General features: G+C 45.5%; 1 protein-coding gene across 2 annotated transcripts in view; it reads right to left on the bottom strand.

Annotated features, from left to right (window-relative positions):
- Positions 1 to 15,296, bottom strand: part of rabgap1 (RAB GTPase activating protein 1) — a 125,384-nt gene that overhangs the window by 12,381 nt on the left and 97,707 nt on the right. For both annotated transcript variants that reach the window (XM_076284198.1, XM_076284199.1), the window contains 4 exons: positions 14,620 to 14,661; positions 13,734 to 13,862; positions 2,948 to 3,040; positions 458 to 568 (listed from right to left, as the gene is read on the bottom strand). In XM_076284198.1, coding sequence (XP_076140313.1) covers positions 458 to 568; positions 2,948 to 3,040; positions 13,734 to 13,862; positions 14,620 to 14,661 — 375 coding nt within the window. The remainder of the gene's footprint in view (positions 1 to 457; positions 569 to 2,947; positions 3,041 to 13,733; positions 13,863 to 14,619; positions 14,662 to 15,296) is intronic.

The raw sequence follows: 15,296 nt of genomic DNA, 5'->3' as shown, positions 1-15,296 counted from the left end.
TGCTGCTCATTAATTATTGTCAATAGAGTCATATGACTGAATTGTGTCTGAGCAATTACTGCACCAGTGAAATGTGTGTCCTTATGTGTGTTTATTCTGAACTGTGGATGCAAATGAAAAAGGAAATGTGTGTGTGTGTGTGCGTGTGTGTGAGAATGTGTTTTGGGTAGCTCGTCAAGTGATCCGGTTAGGGTATGCAATTAGAGATGGATTATGACTTGTTTGAAGGGCTCTTTAGCTGCACAGCTTTTTTGGCAAGGCATTTTGTGTGCATGTGTGCGTGTGTGCCATATCAAGGTTAACTCACATTTTGTGTGCGTGTGTGTGTGTGTGCGTGTGTGTGTGTGTGTGTGTGTGTGTGTGCGCGCGCATGTAATTTAGGGTTCAAGTCCTCATACAAACTTGGAATGCTCTGTGTTAGTGTGTGTGCGTGTGTGTGATATCAAGGCTAACTCACATTGTCCAGGTCCTTGCGCAGGGCAATCTTGCTGCTGACCAGCTCGTGGGCCAGGTCGTCATTCTCCTGCTCCAGACGCATGTTAGCTTCCTGCAGCCGCCTGTTCTCCCTCTGGAGAGACACACAGAATGAAACAGAAACGTCAGAGAGCTGTGTGTGTGTGTGTGTGTGTGTGTGTGTGTGTGTGTGTGTGTGTGTGTGTGTGTGTGTGTGTGTGTGTGTGTGTGTGTGTGTGTGTGTGTGTGTGTGTGTGTATGTGTGTGTAACTATAAAAAGTGTAAATCTACTGTATAGAGGAGTGTTAAAACCCTGTGTCTGGGTCTGTGTGTTTCTGTGTGTGTGTGTGTGTGTGTGTGTGTGTGTGTGTGTGTGTGTGTTGGTGAAACTATAAAAAAGTGGACAGATGTGAATCTATAGAAGAGTGTTAAAACTGTGTTAGTGTGTGTGTGTGTGTGTGTGTAGAGACCTCTCCTTCTAACTGGTTGTGACAGAGTGCAGAGTGTGTCTTGTGACAAGGTACCTTCTCCACATAATCTTTAACAGGTTTTCTCGTAAACGATGGCAACCTTTGAAAGCCTGCCATGATTGAAAATTGACCCATGAGCACACACACACTCCTATGCAGAGACCCAATGCAACACACACACACACACACACTCCTGCCCAAATCTTTAATATATCCGAGACAAACCTGTGTGTGTGTGTCCTTGTAATTTTAATCAGACTGCAAGACAAAGCCCATTTGTTTGTGCGTCTGTGCCTCTACATATTGTCCACATAAACGGCAGTTAAACTACATTGTCTGCTTTATTCCAACCAAGTATGTCTGTGCATACACCTACAGTATGTCCATACAACCTACAGCATGTCTACACAAAAAACACTGTACAGTAGTACACTTGCTCTGTACGGGTCCAAATCTAGTCTGTTGTGTTCATGTGCTTACACAGGCATGCTTTTCAGTGTGTTTGAGTGAATGGCTTAGTGAGCTCTTAGGCACAGGCATCTGAATGCTGATACAGAGGTGTGTGTGTTGTGTGAGTGTGTGCACGCATAAGTACGCCTACGCACAATACACATTCTGCTGTGAGTGTGTGTGTGTGTGTGTGCATGCTTACATATTCTTGAGTGGCAAGTGGCCTTCTAATAACTCTGCAGTGGCAATCTAAAGAATTCAGCAGCAAGTCACAAGTCAGGAGCACTGCCTGCCTTTTTGAAAGCTTTTCATTTCTTCAGCTCCTCTCCCCTCCCCATTCTCTCCCTCTCTCTCCAATTCACCATCACTCCTGCTAGTGCAGTGCAAGTTTCTCTTTCACTTCTCCTTCTCTTATTCTCTTGCACTCTTCTCCCTTTCTTTCTCTCTCTCTCTCTCTCTCCCCATCTCTCTTTCTCTCTCTCTCTCTCTCTCTCTCTCTCTCTCTTAGCTGACTCCTCGTTAGCAGCCCAAAGCTGTGCTGTGCTGGTGGCCCGGCTCCTAATGCATGTAAATGTATGCCTCTCCTGCCGCAGTCAACAGCAGCCAGCCTCCTAATGAATACCTGCAGCCTTGCCCACAATCAGCCCCTTAAAAACAGCCCCAGTGCAGAGGAGAGGAGAGGGGGAGGAGTGAAGAGTAAAGAGGAGGGGTAGAGAGAGGAGTGGAGTGGGGGAGAGAGAGAAGTGGGGGAGAGAGAAAGAGTAAAGAGGAGAGGGGGAGAGAGAGGAGTGGAGTGGGGGAGAGAGAGAGGAGTGGAGTGCGGGTGGAGAGGGGAGAGTGGGGTGGAATAAAAGGGAAGGATAATAATGAATTAAGAAAAAAAAAAATCCAGGATGGTCTCAAGAAACCTGGTGTCTGTGTGAGTTAAAATTAGACCCAAACACTAAACCCGACCACTAACAACAACAACACATCTCTTGCAGGTAAACACAAACTTGTCAGACTAACCGACATGTGTACCCATTACAAACATCTATGCAGAGATACAGTCACTCATACTAATGCTTGTCACTCACTCATTAACACACTCACTCAAAAACTCAAACATTCACTGGAAGGGCTAATTAAACCACAAATTCTCTGAGCCAAAATGTTCCCTTTTGACCATGCCATGCCATGCCATGCCAGACCATGGCGGTGCAGGCCACACAAACAAACAGAGAGGTGACACACACGCTGGCAGGTAGACCGACAGTGGCCATGACTATACAGGGTCCACTTTAATGCTGGTCCAACTGCCCTGGCCCAGTCAAAATAAAAAAAATAAAAAAAAATAAAAAAAAAATAAATAAAACAACTTTAAAAAAGCCTTTGAAAAGAAAAGAACTTTGATCTCCTGGCTGTTTGATGGATGACCAAGCTGTACCTCTTATCTCTATATGGGGGCCCGCCAATGCTCTTTGTGTGTGTGTGTGTGTGTGTGTGTGTGTGTGTGTGTGTGTGTGTGTGTGTGTGTGTGTGTGTGTGTGTGTGTGTGTGTGTGTGTGTGTGTGTGTGTGTGTGTGTGTGTGTACCTCGTATCTCTCGATGGGGGCCTCCTGCTGCTCCTGCTGCTCCCTCATGGTGTGGTACTCCTTCTCATGCTTCTTCAGCTTCTTCTGGCTGATCTGAGGGAGGACAACACAAGAGCAGTCAGACAGATGCACACACTCTGTACACAATATACATAAACAGACACGCACACACTTGAAAATGCATACAAACACAGGGGCGCGCGCACGCACACACACACACATGCAGACAGATACAGACACACAGACACGAGACATTACTATATCCAGATTTTTGTTTGAGTGTTCTTGGGTGCAGAAACACTGCAAATGGGCACAGCTCCTGTTCTAAATGACCCGGTCCACACTCAGATCCAAATATCTCAAATCCTCGGAGATTTGTGCCAACGCTCATTAACACACAACCTGGAAGCTGTGGAATAAGGGTGCAACTAAGTGTGTGCGTGTGTATGTGTGTGTGTGTGTGTGTGTGTGCATACAGGTTGTTCATTAGAGTGTAGAGTGTGCTCATTAGAGGTTGCTCATTAAATGGGTGCGAATTTAAATTCTAATCCCAATTTAAGGGATCACATTCAGGCCAAAATGTTGAAATTCTGAGGGTGTCGTTTTAAGATGGCGAGTAAAGTCCGTCCGCAGGCCATTTCTGAGAAAGTGGCGGCGACCTGTCGGCCAAAGGGCACCGAGAGAGAGAAGGATCATGAGCTCACACTGGACTCCTGGTCAATGTGAGAAAGAGATGGACACATGGGCTGGACGTAGCCAGACTCAATTCTATTCAGAATTTCCTGAACTCTATTGTTGTGGGCGGGGTAAATTTGGGCTGTCTTCCAGGCCAGAATGTACATTATGGGATAGATGACGGTAAAGTTCTAATTAAAGTCCTCACAGAACCAGTGGTCTGACTTGTGTAAAAGTTCCTGGCTGTATGTGTGTACAGTATATGTTAGCATGTTAACTTGGGTGCTTCACAAGACATCAATATGACAGTCTGCCCACTTGACAAAACTGACCAAGCACTTATTCAGTTGTCCGCGGGCCTTTAGGGCTGGAGCTGAACCAACTGCACTGCTAACACCACAAGAGTCAGCAATCATATTTCCTCCATCTCATCGCCTCTTCCTCTGATAGATAGACCCCCCCCCATCTTCCTTCCCACACCCACCCCCTCCCCATTCACATCCTGGATTGGGTGATGCTAATACTCCAAACGGTTAGAAGCAAGTTTTCTGCAATCACTGTTTAGGTTTTGCTTTCAGGCAAGGGTCTTTGGGCAACGCTGACACTTAAGCAATGCTTTGTTAAGTCTCAATGAAAGGATTAAACATGCTCTAAGCACCCAAGAGGCCTCTCTATAAAGCCTCTTAAAGTTCCCCTCATGTCGGTTTAGGTGGCCAGAGCAGCTCTGGGGGATGTGACGGAAAGCAGGCCCCTTGTAAGCGTTGTGAGCAGCAGGCAGGTCAACAGACATCCGTCAGGACTCGACGAGGGCAGTCCTGGAGGTGGCGCACAGGTCATCCTCTGATTGGCTGGCCGGTGGTAAATGTACTCTTTCTGTGTCTGGGCAGCCGAACAAGCTGGGAGTGTGTGTGTGTGTGTGTGTGTGTGTGTGTGTGTGTGTGTGTGTGTGTGTGTGTGTGTGTGTGTGTGTGTGTGTGTGTGTAGAGAGAGAGTTTGTGTGTGAGAGGAAGTGTGGCCAGATGAGACGTGTGAGAGACTGCAAAGGAGATTTAGGACTGTGGTGTACTGTGTGTGTGTGTGTGTGTGTGTAAGTTAGGGTTTGGATTTGATGTCTACCCCTGTAGTGCGCCACAGATACAGGCCTGTTGGACAGACTACATCTCCACAAAGCTGCACTCAGCTCTTAGGCAAGAGGAGAGGAGGGAGAGAGGAAGTAGGAAATGAGTGGAGGGGAGAGAAGAGAGGAGAAAAGGAGCACTGTGTGTGTGTGTGTGTGTGTGTGTGTGTGTGTGGTGTGTGTGTGTGTGTGTGTGTGTGTGTGTGTGTGTGGCGTGTGTGGTGTGTGTGGTGTGTGTGTGTAAGAGAAAGTATTTGCAGGCCCCTCAGTCATTAGGAGTTCATCAGTAAGCACACTCATTAAGACACCTCTGGGAGCTGTGGAAGAGTGGCACTGTGTGTGTGTGTGTGTTAGAATTGTATTAACTATTAACTGTTTAGGAGCATATAAGTGTGTGTGTGTGTGTGTGTGTGTGTGTATGTGTGTGTGTATGGAGGCTCTGTGTCTTGTGTGTGTGTGTGTGTTGTGGGGGGGATGTACAAGTAAAAGGGCTCTTTCTCTGTTGGAGCCTCTGATCTGAGAGATGGGTGTGGTAAGGGCTACTTGACAGATACGCCAGGTGTGTGTGTGTGTGTGTGTGTGTGTGTGTGTGTGTGTGTGTGTGTGTGTGTGGGTGTGTCAGGGCTCCAGAGATCAATAAACACAGAAAGGCCAAAAATAACAGCCTGTGTATGTTTTAGGTGTGTGTGTGTTCGTGTGATGTTATTTTTACACTAACCATATGGTATGGTTAGATTGCTGGCATGTCACCCACCTTCGACAACACAGGTGTGCTGTGCTTCGGGTGGGCTTGGTGTCATGTGGGCAAATATGCATGCCAACGCTGCAACGTGTATATGGCGCTGCAGTCTATATGAGCAACCACACTGCAACACTACTGGTCCTATTAAAACTGTGACCTAAAAAAGTCACCAGATCTATCTCTGGAGTGCCTGTGTGTGTGTGTGTGTGTGTGTGTGTGTGTGTGTGTGTGTGTGTGTGTGTGTGTGTGTGTGTGTGTCTGTGTGTGTATGTGTTATGGCAAAGTAGGGCACAGTTACTGCACCACACAAAAATGTCATCAGCATCACACAGCAACTCCATCTGCAATCAGTGTCCTCAGAGCCGTCCTAACTCCGTGTCCTCAGAGCTGTCCTAACTCCGTGTCCTCAGAGCTGTCCTAACTTTGTGTCCTCAGAGCTGTCGTAACTCAATGTTTTGACACTCCTGTTGCTTGACAGTAGCAGCAGTTGGGGAGATTGACACCTGCCTGTTGCACAGACCACTGCAGCGCAGCCTGGCCTGACAGCTTTCATGTCCTCAGACTTAGCAACAAACAAGAGCTTAAGAAGCAATTGACCTGAGATGTGCTTATCACTCGCAGAAGCCTTTATGTCTCACGCAATGGCATATATAATGATGTGTGTGTGTGTGTGTGTGTGTGTGTGTGTGTGTGTGTGTGTGTATGTGTGTATATATATATATACAACCCCAAAACAGAAAATATATATATATATACAACCCCAAAACAGAAAAAGTTGGGACGTTGTGTAAAATGTAAATAAAAACAGAATGTCATAATATAGAAGTCTTGTAAACCCATATATATATGTTCATATTGAATTTGATGCCAGCAACATGTTCCAAAAAAAGTTGGGACGGGAGCATGTTTACCACTGTGCTGCTTCACCTCTTCATTTAACACAATTTTGTAAGTGTTTAGGAACTGAGATGACCATTTGCTACAGTTTTGAGTATGAAATGTTGTCCCATTACTCCCCGATATAGGATTTCAGTTGCTTAACAGTATGGGGTATTCTTAGTCATGCTTTTCCTTCCATTATGCACCTAATTTGACAAATCTGGACTGCAGACATGCCATCTTAGAACCTGGACTCTTCGTCTATGGAGAAATACTATTTAAATATGTGCAGAATTCATTTTGGCATTGTTTTCCTGAAATATTCAAGGTCCCAGTCCCTGGAAAAGACTGCCTAGATGGCAGTATATGTCATCCTACAGTTGCTTAGTGACATTCAAATGAGTTGACGGTCATATTCAAAATTAAGAGACCACTGCCAATTGCAATATGACCGTCAATTCATCCTAATGTCACTCAGCAACAATAGGATGACATCAGAAAAATGTGCAGTGATCTCTTCATTTTTTTCCAGAGCTGTATGGTAGTCCTATCCACTGTAACCAGGGCAACACACCCTCAGCACCAGTACCCTCCAGCCAGCACCATATCCCACCATGCACCATGGAAGCTACAGGTAGCAGTAACAGCTTCTCTGTGAGTTGCTGTACCTTCACGGATCACTGGTTCCTGACCCCTGGCTCCATGCCCTGCGCTGCCCTTGTAAGGGTCTTTGTGGAGCCTCGAGACTTTGAGTGTGAGCAGGTGAGGTATTAGGCAGCGGATTTGAGCATTATCTGTGCCACGGTCCGGGCATTAGGGAAGGCTGATCTGGTGCCCTCTGTGACCCTGCCACCTGGATCAGGTGCCCGACTCACTGCCAGGTGACAGAGCCAGGGAAAGGGTGGAGGAAAATGGGTCACACACACACACACTAACATACTCACTCTCTCTCTTACACACACACACACACACACACACACACACACACACACACACACACACACACACACACACACACACATTGTCACGGCTCTGTAATTCTCCTCCACTCTCTTGGCCTTTTTACCTGCCCCCGTCTTTCTCCTTTTCCTGCTGGTCTGTAATGTTAATCACACGTCACCGGTACTTGCAGCTTGCCACAGGGGTGCGCTGCATGTGCGATCTCACAATGCGGGCTAACCCGCCAATGGGTCCCATCTCGGCAATAAAGCCAAACACCGTGCGCCTGATGGCCACTTGGCCTGTACTCAGACTCGGCTGAGAACTGCTCAGGAGGCTGTATTTGGCCACGAGTCGGCCCACGATTCATCCATGCGTGACCACTGCTTGGGTGACGTCCATATGCATTCGCTGGCTCAAGGTAAGCACCACTAAGCAATGAAAAGCGTCCCACTTCAGTGATAAACTCCGCCAGTTTGTCTCGCTGCTCCGTCTCAGCTAGACCCTGACGCACCAACCCATAAAAATATTCCGACAAAGTGTGCAAGGACAGACACAAGCGCTTGGCAAAGAGCGGGGAAATGGGGCAGACTGACTATTTAAAGTCACATTTCTCTCTCTCTCTCTTTTTCTCTCCCTTCCTCTCTCTGTCTCTGTTTCTCTCCCTCTCTTGCCACCATCTTTAACTGGCCTAATCTCATACTACGACCTGGCAACACCATCTGGTTCACCCGTCATCTGGGGTCAAAGAGACGAGGGCAGGGCAAAGATCACAGGAAGTGACCTCAACTGCTTCTTCAGGTAACAGTGTTGTTGTTTTCCAGGGGAATTTATTCACAATGCACTACAACAAGAGTGAAGTTAATATCTTAGTGGAGAATCGATTGACTTCTCCAGTGTGATATTTCCTGCATCACTACTCTACTGAAAAAAATGTTATGCTTATATTGCAGTAACATATCCTTTCATAAATATTACAATTAGTTGGCTATTTTACAAATATTCCAACACATATAAGAATAATAGGGAAATGGTGGTTAGACTTGGGGTCACCTGTAATCATATCCCGTAATCATACACTGTTCTACATGCTGGAAGTTAGTGCATGCTGTTTATTCCTTTTTACTTGATGTTGGATCAATGAAGATGATTCCTCTTCTGGAAAGACAGGAATCATATAACATCTCTCTGATGTTTGCACTGATATCAAGTACCTGACAAACTTGAAACTTGTCTGATATCTGTTCAAAGTGCATGAATTTGATTCACAAGTCTTGAGTACAAGTCTAGCATACACCAATTACAGTTGGCTCTCATTCTGAAAGTCTGTACCTAAAGTGATCAGCAGCCTCCTCACCCCATCCTAAGTAGCACAAGAGAAAACTCAAGTGTGTTACAACACTGCCCCCTTCTGGCCAGGAGAGTAAGATGAGCCCAGCAACACATTTTCATGAAGTCATCTGTGGATCACATCAGAACACCCATCTTGAAAGTGTCTCTATTTTTATCCTTACTCGTCTTTTCCCTCTACCCACTCCCTTTTGACAGGCTAAACTCCAAAGCAGAACTCTCTAATTACTCAGCTGCCGTTAGTAAACCCCGACCCCAGCTCAAAAGCTCAAAAGCTCTCTCTGAAAACGACATCAATTGCTACAGAGAAAGAGCGACATAAACTGAGTGTCTGTAGTGATTAGATTTGGTATCAAATACGGTAGAGGGTGGGGCTGACACGTATTACATATTCAACAGAGTGGATTTTAAAGAATAGAGGTTCACAGTGATGTAATACCACGTTTTAAATCCAATGTATAATTTACATACTGTAACATGTACATTTCTATCTGGATGACATCATCCAAACGGTGATGCACTGTTCAATCCCTCCTTTCCATCTGTAGCTGTGTTCACACAGCCATGGTCATGTCCTGTCAGCACTGTTACAGGATCAGTAACACACAATATGCAAACTACACCATTTCATCAGAGCTACTGAACAGACAGTTAGCAGGCTCCAGCTGCCTTGGATGCAAAGTCAGGGTGATCCAGACCAGCTCTGGAGATGGCTTGGCTGCCCTGATCACAGAGTCTCCTTTCAAACATATATAATATAACCAAAGTCCTTTTAGGCAAGTTCCTCCACTCGGCGGCCATATTGCAACGCTTTTTGGGCACTTATCGGGCATCAATTTCCGGCAGAAATACGTGCGCGCAAGGTTTCACTACACCAACCTTGCTCCAGCGGCGAGATCAAAACACATGGTTGGCACAATGTCTTCACAACACACCACATGATTGGCTCAATGTATTCACATGTCAACATTTTGCCGCTGAAGGGGTGGGATATGTGTTGACAACTGCCATATTGGCGTTATAAACTAACCCCATGCATTTCTATGGAGGATGTTTTGAGTGCTGTATCTCCTCATTAGAAAGTCTCTGATATAAACTCTACACAAGGCTCCCCTCTCCTCCTCATCAGGTATCATCAGGCTTTGAACTGCAGGTGCTGCCAGGCTCACAGGAGCAGATTTAGAACCTGATATGTAGCAGTGACTCTGGGGCGTGGCTGTTGCCAGGCGACATAAAGCTGAAGATGGAGAAGCAGATCTGTCGTCGTGACGTTTAGAATGCTGGGAGGACCACAGGTACAGCAGTCAGTGGTGTGGTGTGAGTGAAGTGTGAATATGCAAAAGTTGCCACCTGGTTTCGCAGCTCAACTAAGAACTGACAGAGCAAGGTGTCGATGGCATGCAGGCCATGGGTTCAATAACAAGGGAGCTGACACACCGGTACGGAGGGAATATCTGTATTGGAAGTCATGATAAATGGATCTGCTAAATGAATACATGTCAACACACAGGTGTAGCTTGTTTTGCATGCAGTGGAGAGTATGAATGTGTAATGGCAGCCAGTGACTACAGTGCTGTGGAGTGAGTAACACTCTTTTCTCAGCACCTAAAGAAGCAAGCTAGCCACAGAGGCTAACACCTTTTTAGCCTCTTTGCTGGCATGGCCTCGAGTGAGTTGTGGAGTGTGTGTTAGGTGGGAATATAATGTTAGCGGTGTGTGAGCTGCCTGCAACAACAGCGGCGGTTACAAGTCCGAAGCGCTAACCAGTACAGTGGGCATTGCTTCGATTTGGCCAGCTTCCCTCGTGGTCCACGCGCGGGACACGCGGTATCACGCGACTTTAATTTGTATTTTTCCAGTGACGCTGCAATGACGCTGCAACAACCGGCAGATGTCTCTTGTGAGCAGGGTGTCTCGTAAAAAGAAATGGAGCCTGGAAAACCCTGCACAGACTTCACTACAGACTTTAGCAGACTGGTTTAGAAATAATTTAATAGCCAGAAATATGCCTGCCCTGCCCTAATAAAGAAATATTTGGTTAACTGCAAGAATTCCGTTTGCAGCTGTAGAAGAAAAGCAGAACAAATTAAACATTCCGGTTTTCTCCGAGTGCAACGATGATAGACAGACATCATTTGGACAAAATATAGAGCATATCAGCCAAATGCCTTCCTGTTATGTCCTGTTATCATGGAGTTACAGGAGATAAACGATTTTTGATGGTCACAAGTTTACTTCATTAGCGTTTATTTTTTTGATTATTAAAGAGTGTTTTTCATTTAAATGTTTGACTTCATGCTTATTCAGTAGAGCATTTAGTGCTCTCCCCAATCCCAGACGTTCACATTGCATGTTTGTTTGTAATGGATGCAACCACAAGATACGCTTGTCATAGGCGCCGATAACGTGGGTGCTCCGTCACTCAAGCACCCACGGAAAACATCCGAGCACCCACGTGTGCCAGCTTACAATCCCGGCTAAATTTACATTAATTTAAAATCAAACATCGCAGTTGATGTTAAATTCAGCATCTCTCATAATGTGATTGGCTATGTTGCTGTCAATCCCCTACTCCATATATACTAACCACCAATGAGAGCGTCTCTCGTATAAAAATTCCTGTATTAACGCAAGGCTTTGTCGGGTCTTCAGCCCCGAATGTTTAAAATGTATATAGCCCTGAATATCATTTTAAAAGTAGTCTGACAAAGCTTATTTTTTTGTGACACAGCTAAACACTGGTACCTCATAGAACGTAACATAGCCTAGATGGTCGCAACTCACAAAAGTAAAGCAGATAGAACTCACGCAAATCTAGCCTACAACACGCAGACAGCTTCATGCGCAGGGGAGAGAGAGCGCGGGCACAGGTGTTTTATTGGCTTCTGATGGTATCTTGCTAATTCACTGAACTGCATTAGGTGACACAAATAGTATTGCCTTTATCTTATAACTCCTTGTCTGAGCGACTACCAGGCCTACCAGGCCATACGCTAATTTTTGCGAACTCTCTTCATTCAACCCTTGAAGACATCGTGGTCTGGTGCGCTATGTAGATAGTTTCTCGTACCATTTAATTTCTCAGAATTTAGGTCTACTAGGCCTACAATAACGTCATCAACAAATACATCTTTAATTTTTAGTTGATGAACCACAAAGAGTAGCATAGGCCTACTGTGCACAGTGTACTGACGACCGTAGCAGCCCAAGGTAACCAGTTGTGGTAGATGAAGGGCAACCACTTGTTTCAGATAACCTGGACAACATGTTACCTGGGTATTACGCGTGTGTTGCTTTTGCGGGATCGAATCCAGTTTAATGCTAGTTTTCAAAACATATATTTTTTTACACGTCTTTTGTCCGAGTGGCTGTAATGTAGCCGAGCGCTCATGGCGTATGAAAAGCGACTTCAAACCGCCTCAAACAACTTGTTTGTGAATGTCTGACAACTGCTGCAGCGCATGCACGCGCAAGGAAACCAGTAGGTGGAGAAACCAGAAGGCACACAACACCGGAACGATTTTAAGGCTATTTCGCATAGGCTACTCAATGGTGCTATTTCACACGCATTATAGCGACCCCCACTCACCGGGGTTAGGTGGAAGGTGTTAATAGACGTAGCCTACAGTGGACTAGGGCTGTCAAAATTGCTCAAAAATGATGTTTGAATATCCCCTCTAAAATAAACAAATGTATTCGAATATATTGGAATATCTAGGCTATATTATTTGCGCATTATGTCAGTGATGCGCATCATGTCATCTGTTTTTAACTTTTGGGGTTGGGGGGCCATCAGACATTTGTTCCCAAGGGTCTGTGAATTTATAATCCGGCCCTGCCCCCAACGAACGCAACTTTCCACTTCTGAGACAGCTTAAAAGAAGTCGAGAGGACTCCTAACTCACTAAGACCTACTTACTGTAGGCTGCGCAAACCACAGGCCTTTTTTTGGGCAAGCCTGCATTTGAGGCAGGCCTTCTGTTGAAGAATTTTACATAAATCCTGCGCTAACAGTAATCCTCCTACCCCCCGCTACAAAATGCTATTCGTTTTAACACATTTTTATGATCGTATGAAGTACTTTTTGTATAGGCTACTATCTTAATTGCTTTATACTCAATACTTGACCAATGGCTATTGCATCTGTCTATTGAAAGTGAGAATGTGGCAAGTGATCTACTGTATAGGCTTATATAAATAAACTGATTGCTAATGGCCTACAAGCTGATCTGGGGTGCGTTTCCCGTATAACTACGGAGTTTAGCTTTTTACTAACATGATGCATCGTTCAACTAACCAACATGTAAGTTACGACTGTTTCCCAAAACTGTTGTACTTACATAGTACTTGGACCATGATAGTTTCCAAACTTCAGTAGTCTGGACTAAGGTGGTTAATGACGTTTAGTAGCACGTGAATGGGCACACCTGCACATTCACGTGCTCTGTGGCGCATTGCGTTAAGGCCGGCTGATGACCGCCGCCGTTGTGCAGCAGTTATCAGTCCCCTGTCCAAGAGTTCGAATCTGGGTTAAGATTTTGACAACAATATTCACATCGTTGTTTACCTAAGTTTATCTTTTGTGCAGATCATATTATCAAAATCAGAATCAGCCTTCTTGGCCTGGTTTGCCTAAACTAACAAGGAACCCCACCCCCCCTCCATATTCTCAAATGACTAGTCAAAAAGTGCGCACCACCTTATTATTATCTGCAGGTGTGTGACTTTGACTTACGTGCACGTGGCTGCAAATTGACTTTTAATTTATCTATTTTCTGCCTTGGGCATTTTAAAATATGGATGTATGGTGGTTAGAAGTGTAAACATCAATTAGAAACCTAGATATATTTATAATTATTAATTTGCAAACAAATAACTGGCGTCAGTGACGTCTTTGACATGAAGATCTGGGATTCCTCTCGGCAACAATTATGTTTAACGGTAGCCTCCTGCTTTTACAGAAGGGGCGACAGGCAGGCTGATGCGCGACTAAAGTGGCCATTTGAAAGCAACGCCCACTGTAGGCCACGGCTGCCCCATAGGCCACGGCTGCCTGTGAGGTGAGGTGTGGTTGTGAGGGTTACCTTAATGCTGCAGGCAAGCTCCATCAGCTTCTTGGCGTTCTCCTCAGAGCGGTAGCGCTTTGGCACTGGGACCCGAAAGAACTTCAGCGCGCCCTCAAAGTCTGTCTGGAGCAGGTCGTCCTTAGACGTCTGGGCGAGGAGAGAGGACGAGGAGAGAGAACGAGGGAGAGGTTGGCTAAGTGCTGGACCTCACACAGAGATACTTCGCAGCAGTCCCACAAGAACAAGCAAAGTCAGCCCCACACTAAGACATCCGAGGTACAACAACAGTGGTAAACAGACTGTATGTGTGTTTGTGTTTGTGCTTGTGCTTGTGTGTGTGTGTGTGTGTGTGTGTGTGTGTGTGTGTGTGTGTGTGTGAAAGAGAGTGTGAGAGTGTGTGTGTGTGTGTGTGTGTGTGTATGTGTTTGTGAGTGAGAGAGAGAGAGACAGAAAGAGCAGGAGGGGTTAGTGAGACTTTATGTACAAGAGTGTGTGTGTGTGTGTGTGTGTGTGTGTGTGTGTGTGTGTGTGTGTGTGTGTGTGTGTGTGTGTATGTGTGAGTAAGTGCCATGTGTGTGTAAGTGCCAGTGTCCATGACTGTTGTGAATGCAAAAGTGTGCTGGGATGGAACTAATACGTTGGCCGACTCTTTTGCCAAACCGCTGAGCCGTTTCGCTGCGTCTCTGTGGAGACAGGGCACCATAGCAGCTGTTATTGTGACAGAAAGAGAGAGGGAAAGAGAGAGAGAGAGAGAGAGAGAGAGAGAGAGAAGGAAGGGTGACAGAGGGAGAGGAAGAAAGAAGGAGAGAGGGAGGAAGAGAGAGATCAAGGGAGAAAAGGAAAGAAAGGGAGAAGAAGAGAAAGAGAGACAGAGGGAAAGAGAGGAAGAAGAGGAGTGTCTTACCTTGAGTAAGGCCAACGCTACATTAAAGATCACACTGATGCCCTGGAGAGAGAGTAACAGATTTCAGACAAATTAGACAACAGAGAAAGAGAGGGAGAGAGGGAAGGAAAAGAGTGGGAAAGAGAGAAGAAAAAGGGGGGAAGAGTGAAAAAGGGGAGGGAAACAATGGGCCAGAGCAGAGGAAAAAGACATAAGCTGGGAATGTTCGGAGGGGAGGCAGAGAGGGATGAGGAAATGTGAAAAAGCCAAACAGATAAGACAGAAACACACTTGAGAGGGACAGAGAGGAACGAGAGACTCAAAGAGAGTAAAGGAGTGTTTACAGTGTGACGATACGCAGAACAAACAGAATGGCAATAAAGCACTCCACACTCTGCTATGATGGTTTGCAAGGGCTGTTTGCACTTGGCTATATAAAATATGAACGACCAAATGACAAATCTAGAACAATAGAAGAAACTTAAAAGAAGAATTTGCCTCTCTTAAAAATTCTGAGTCAGTGATTTTGGTCAAATTGCAGAATGTTCTATGAAACTGTCCTATGAAAACAAAACAAGTAACAAGTACAAGTTTATTGTACTAATTGCGTGACGAGTGCTCATTAACGGTTCAAGGTCGTTGTCACTTCACATCCACCAGGATGATCTTTTTTTATTTTTCTCCAGTTCTCGTCACAG

Source organism: Alosa pseudoharengus, unplaced genomic scaffold, assembly GCF_046254945.1.
Source record: "Alosa pseudoharengus isolate Yale_2024_CS ecotype anadromous, Long Island Sound unplaced genomic scaffold, YU_APseudo_1.1 YU_APseudo_1.1_scf_14, whole genome shotgun sequence".
Taxonomy (NCBI): Eukaryota; Metazoa; Chordata; class Actinopteri; order Clupeiformes; family Clupeidae; genus Alosa; species Alosa pseudoharengus.
This window is presented reverse-complemented; position numbering and strand designations above follow the sequence as displayed.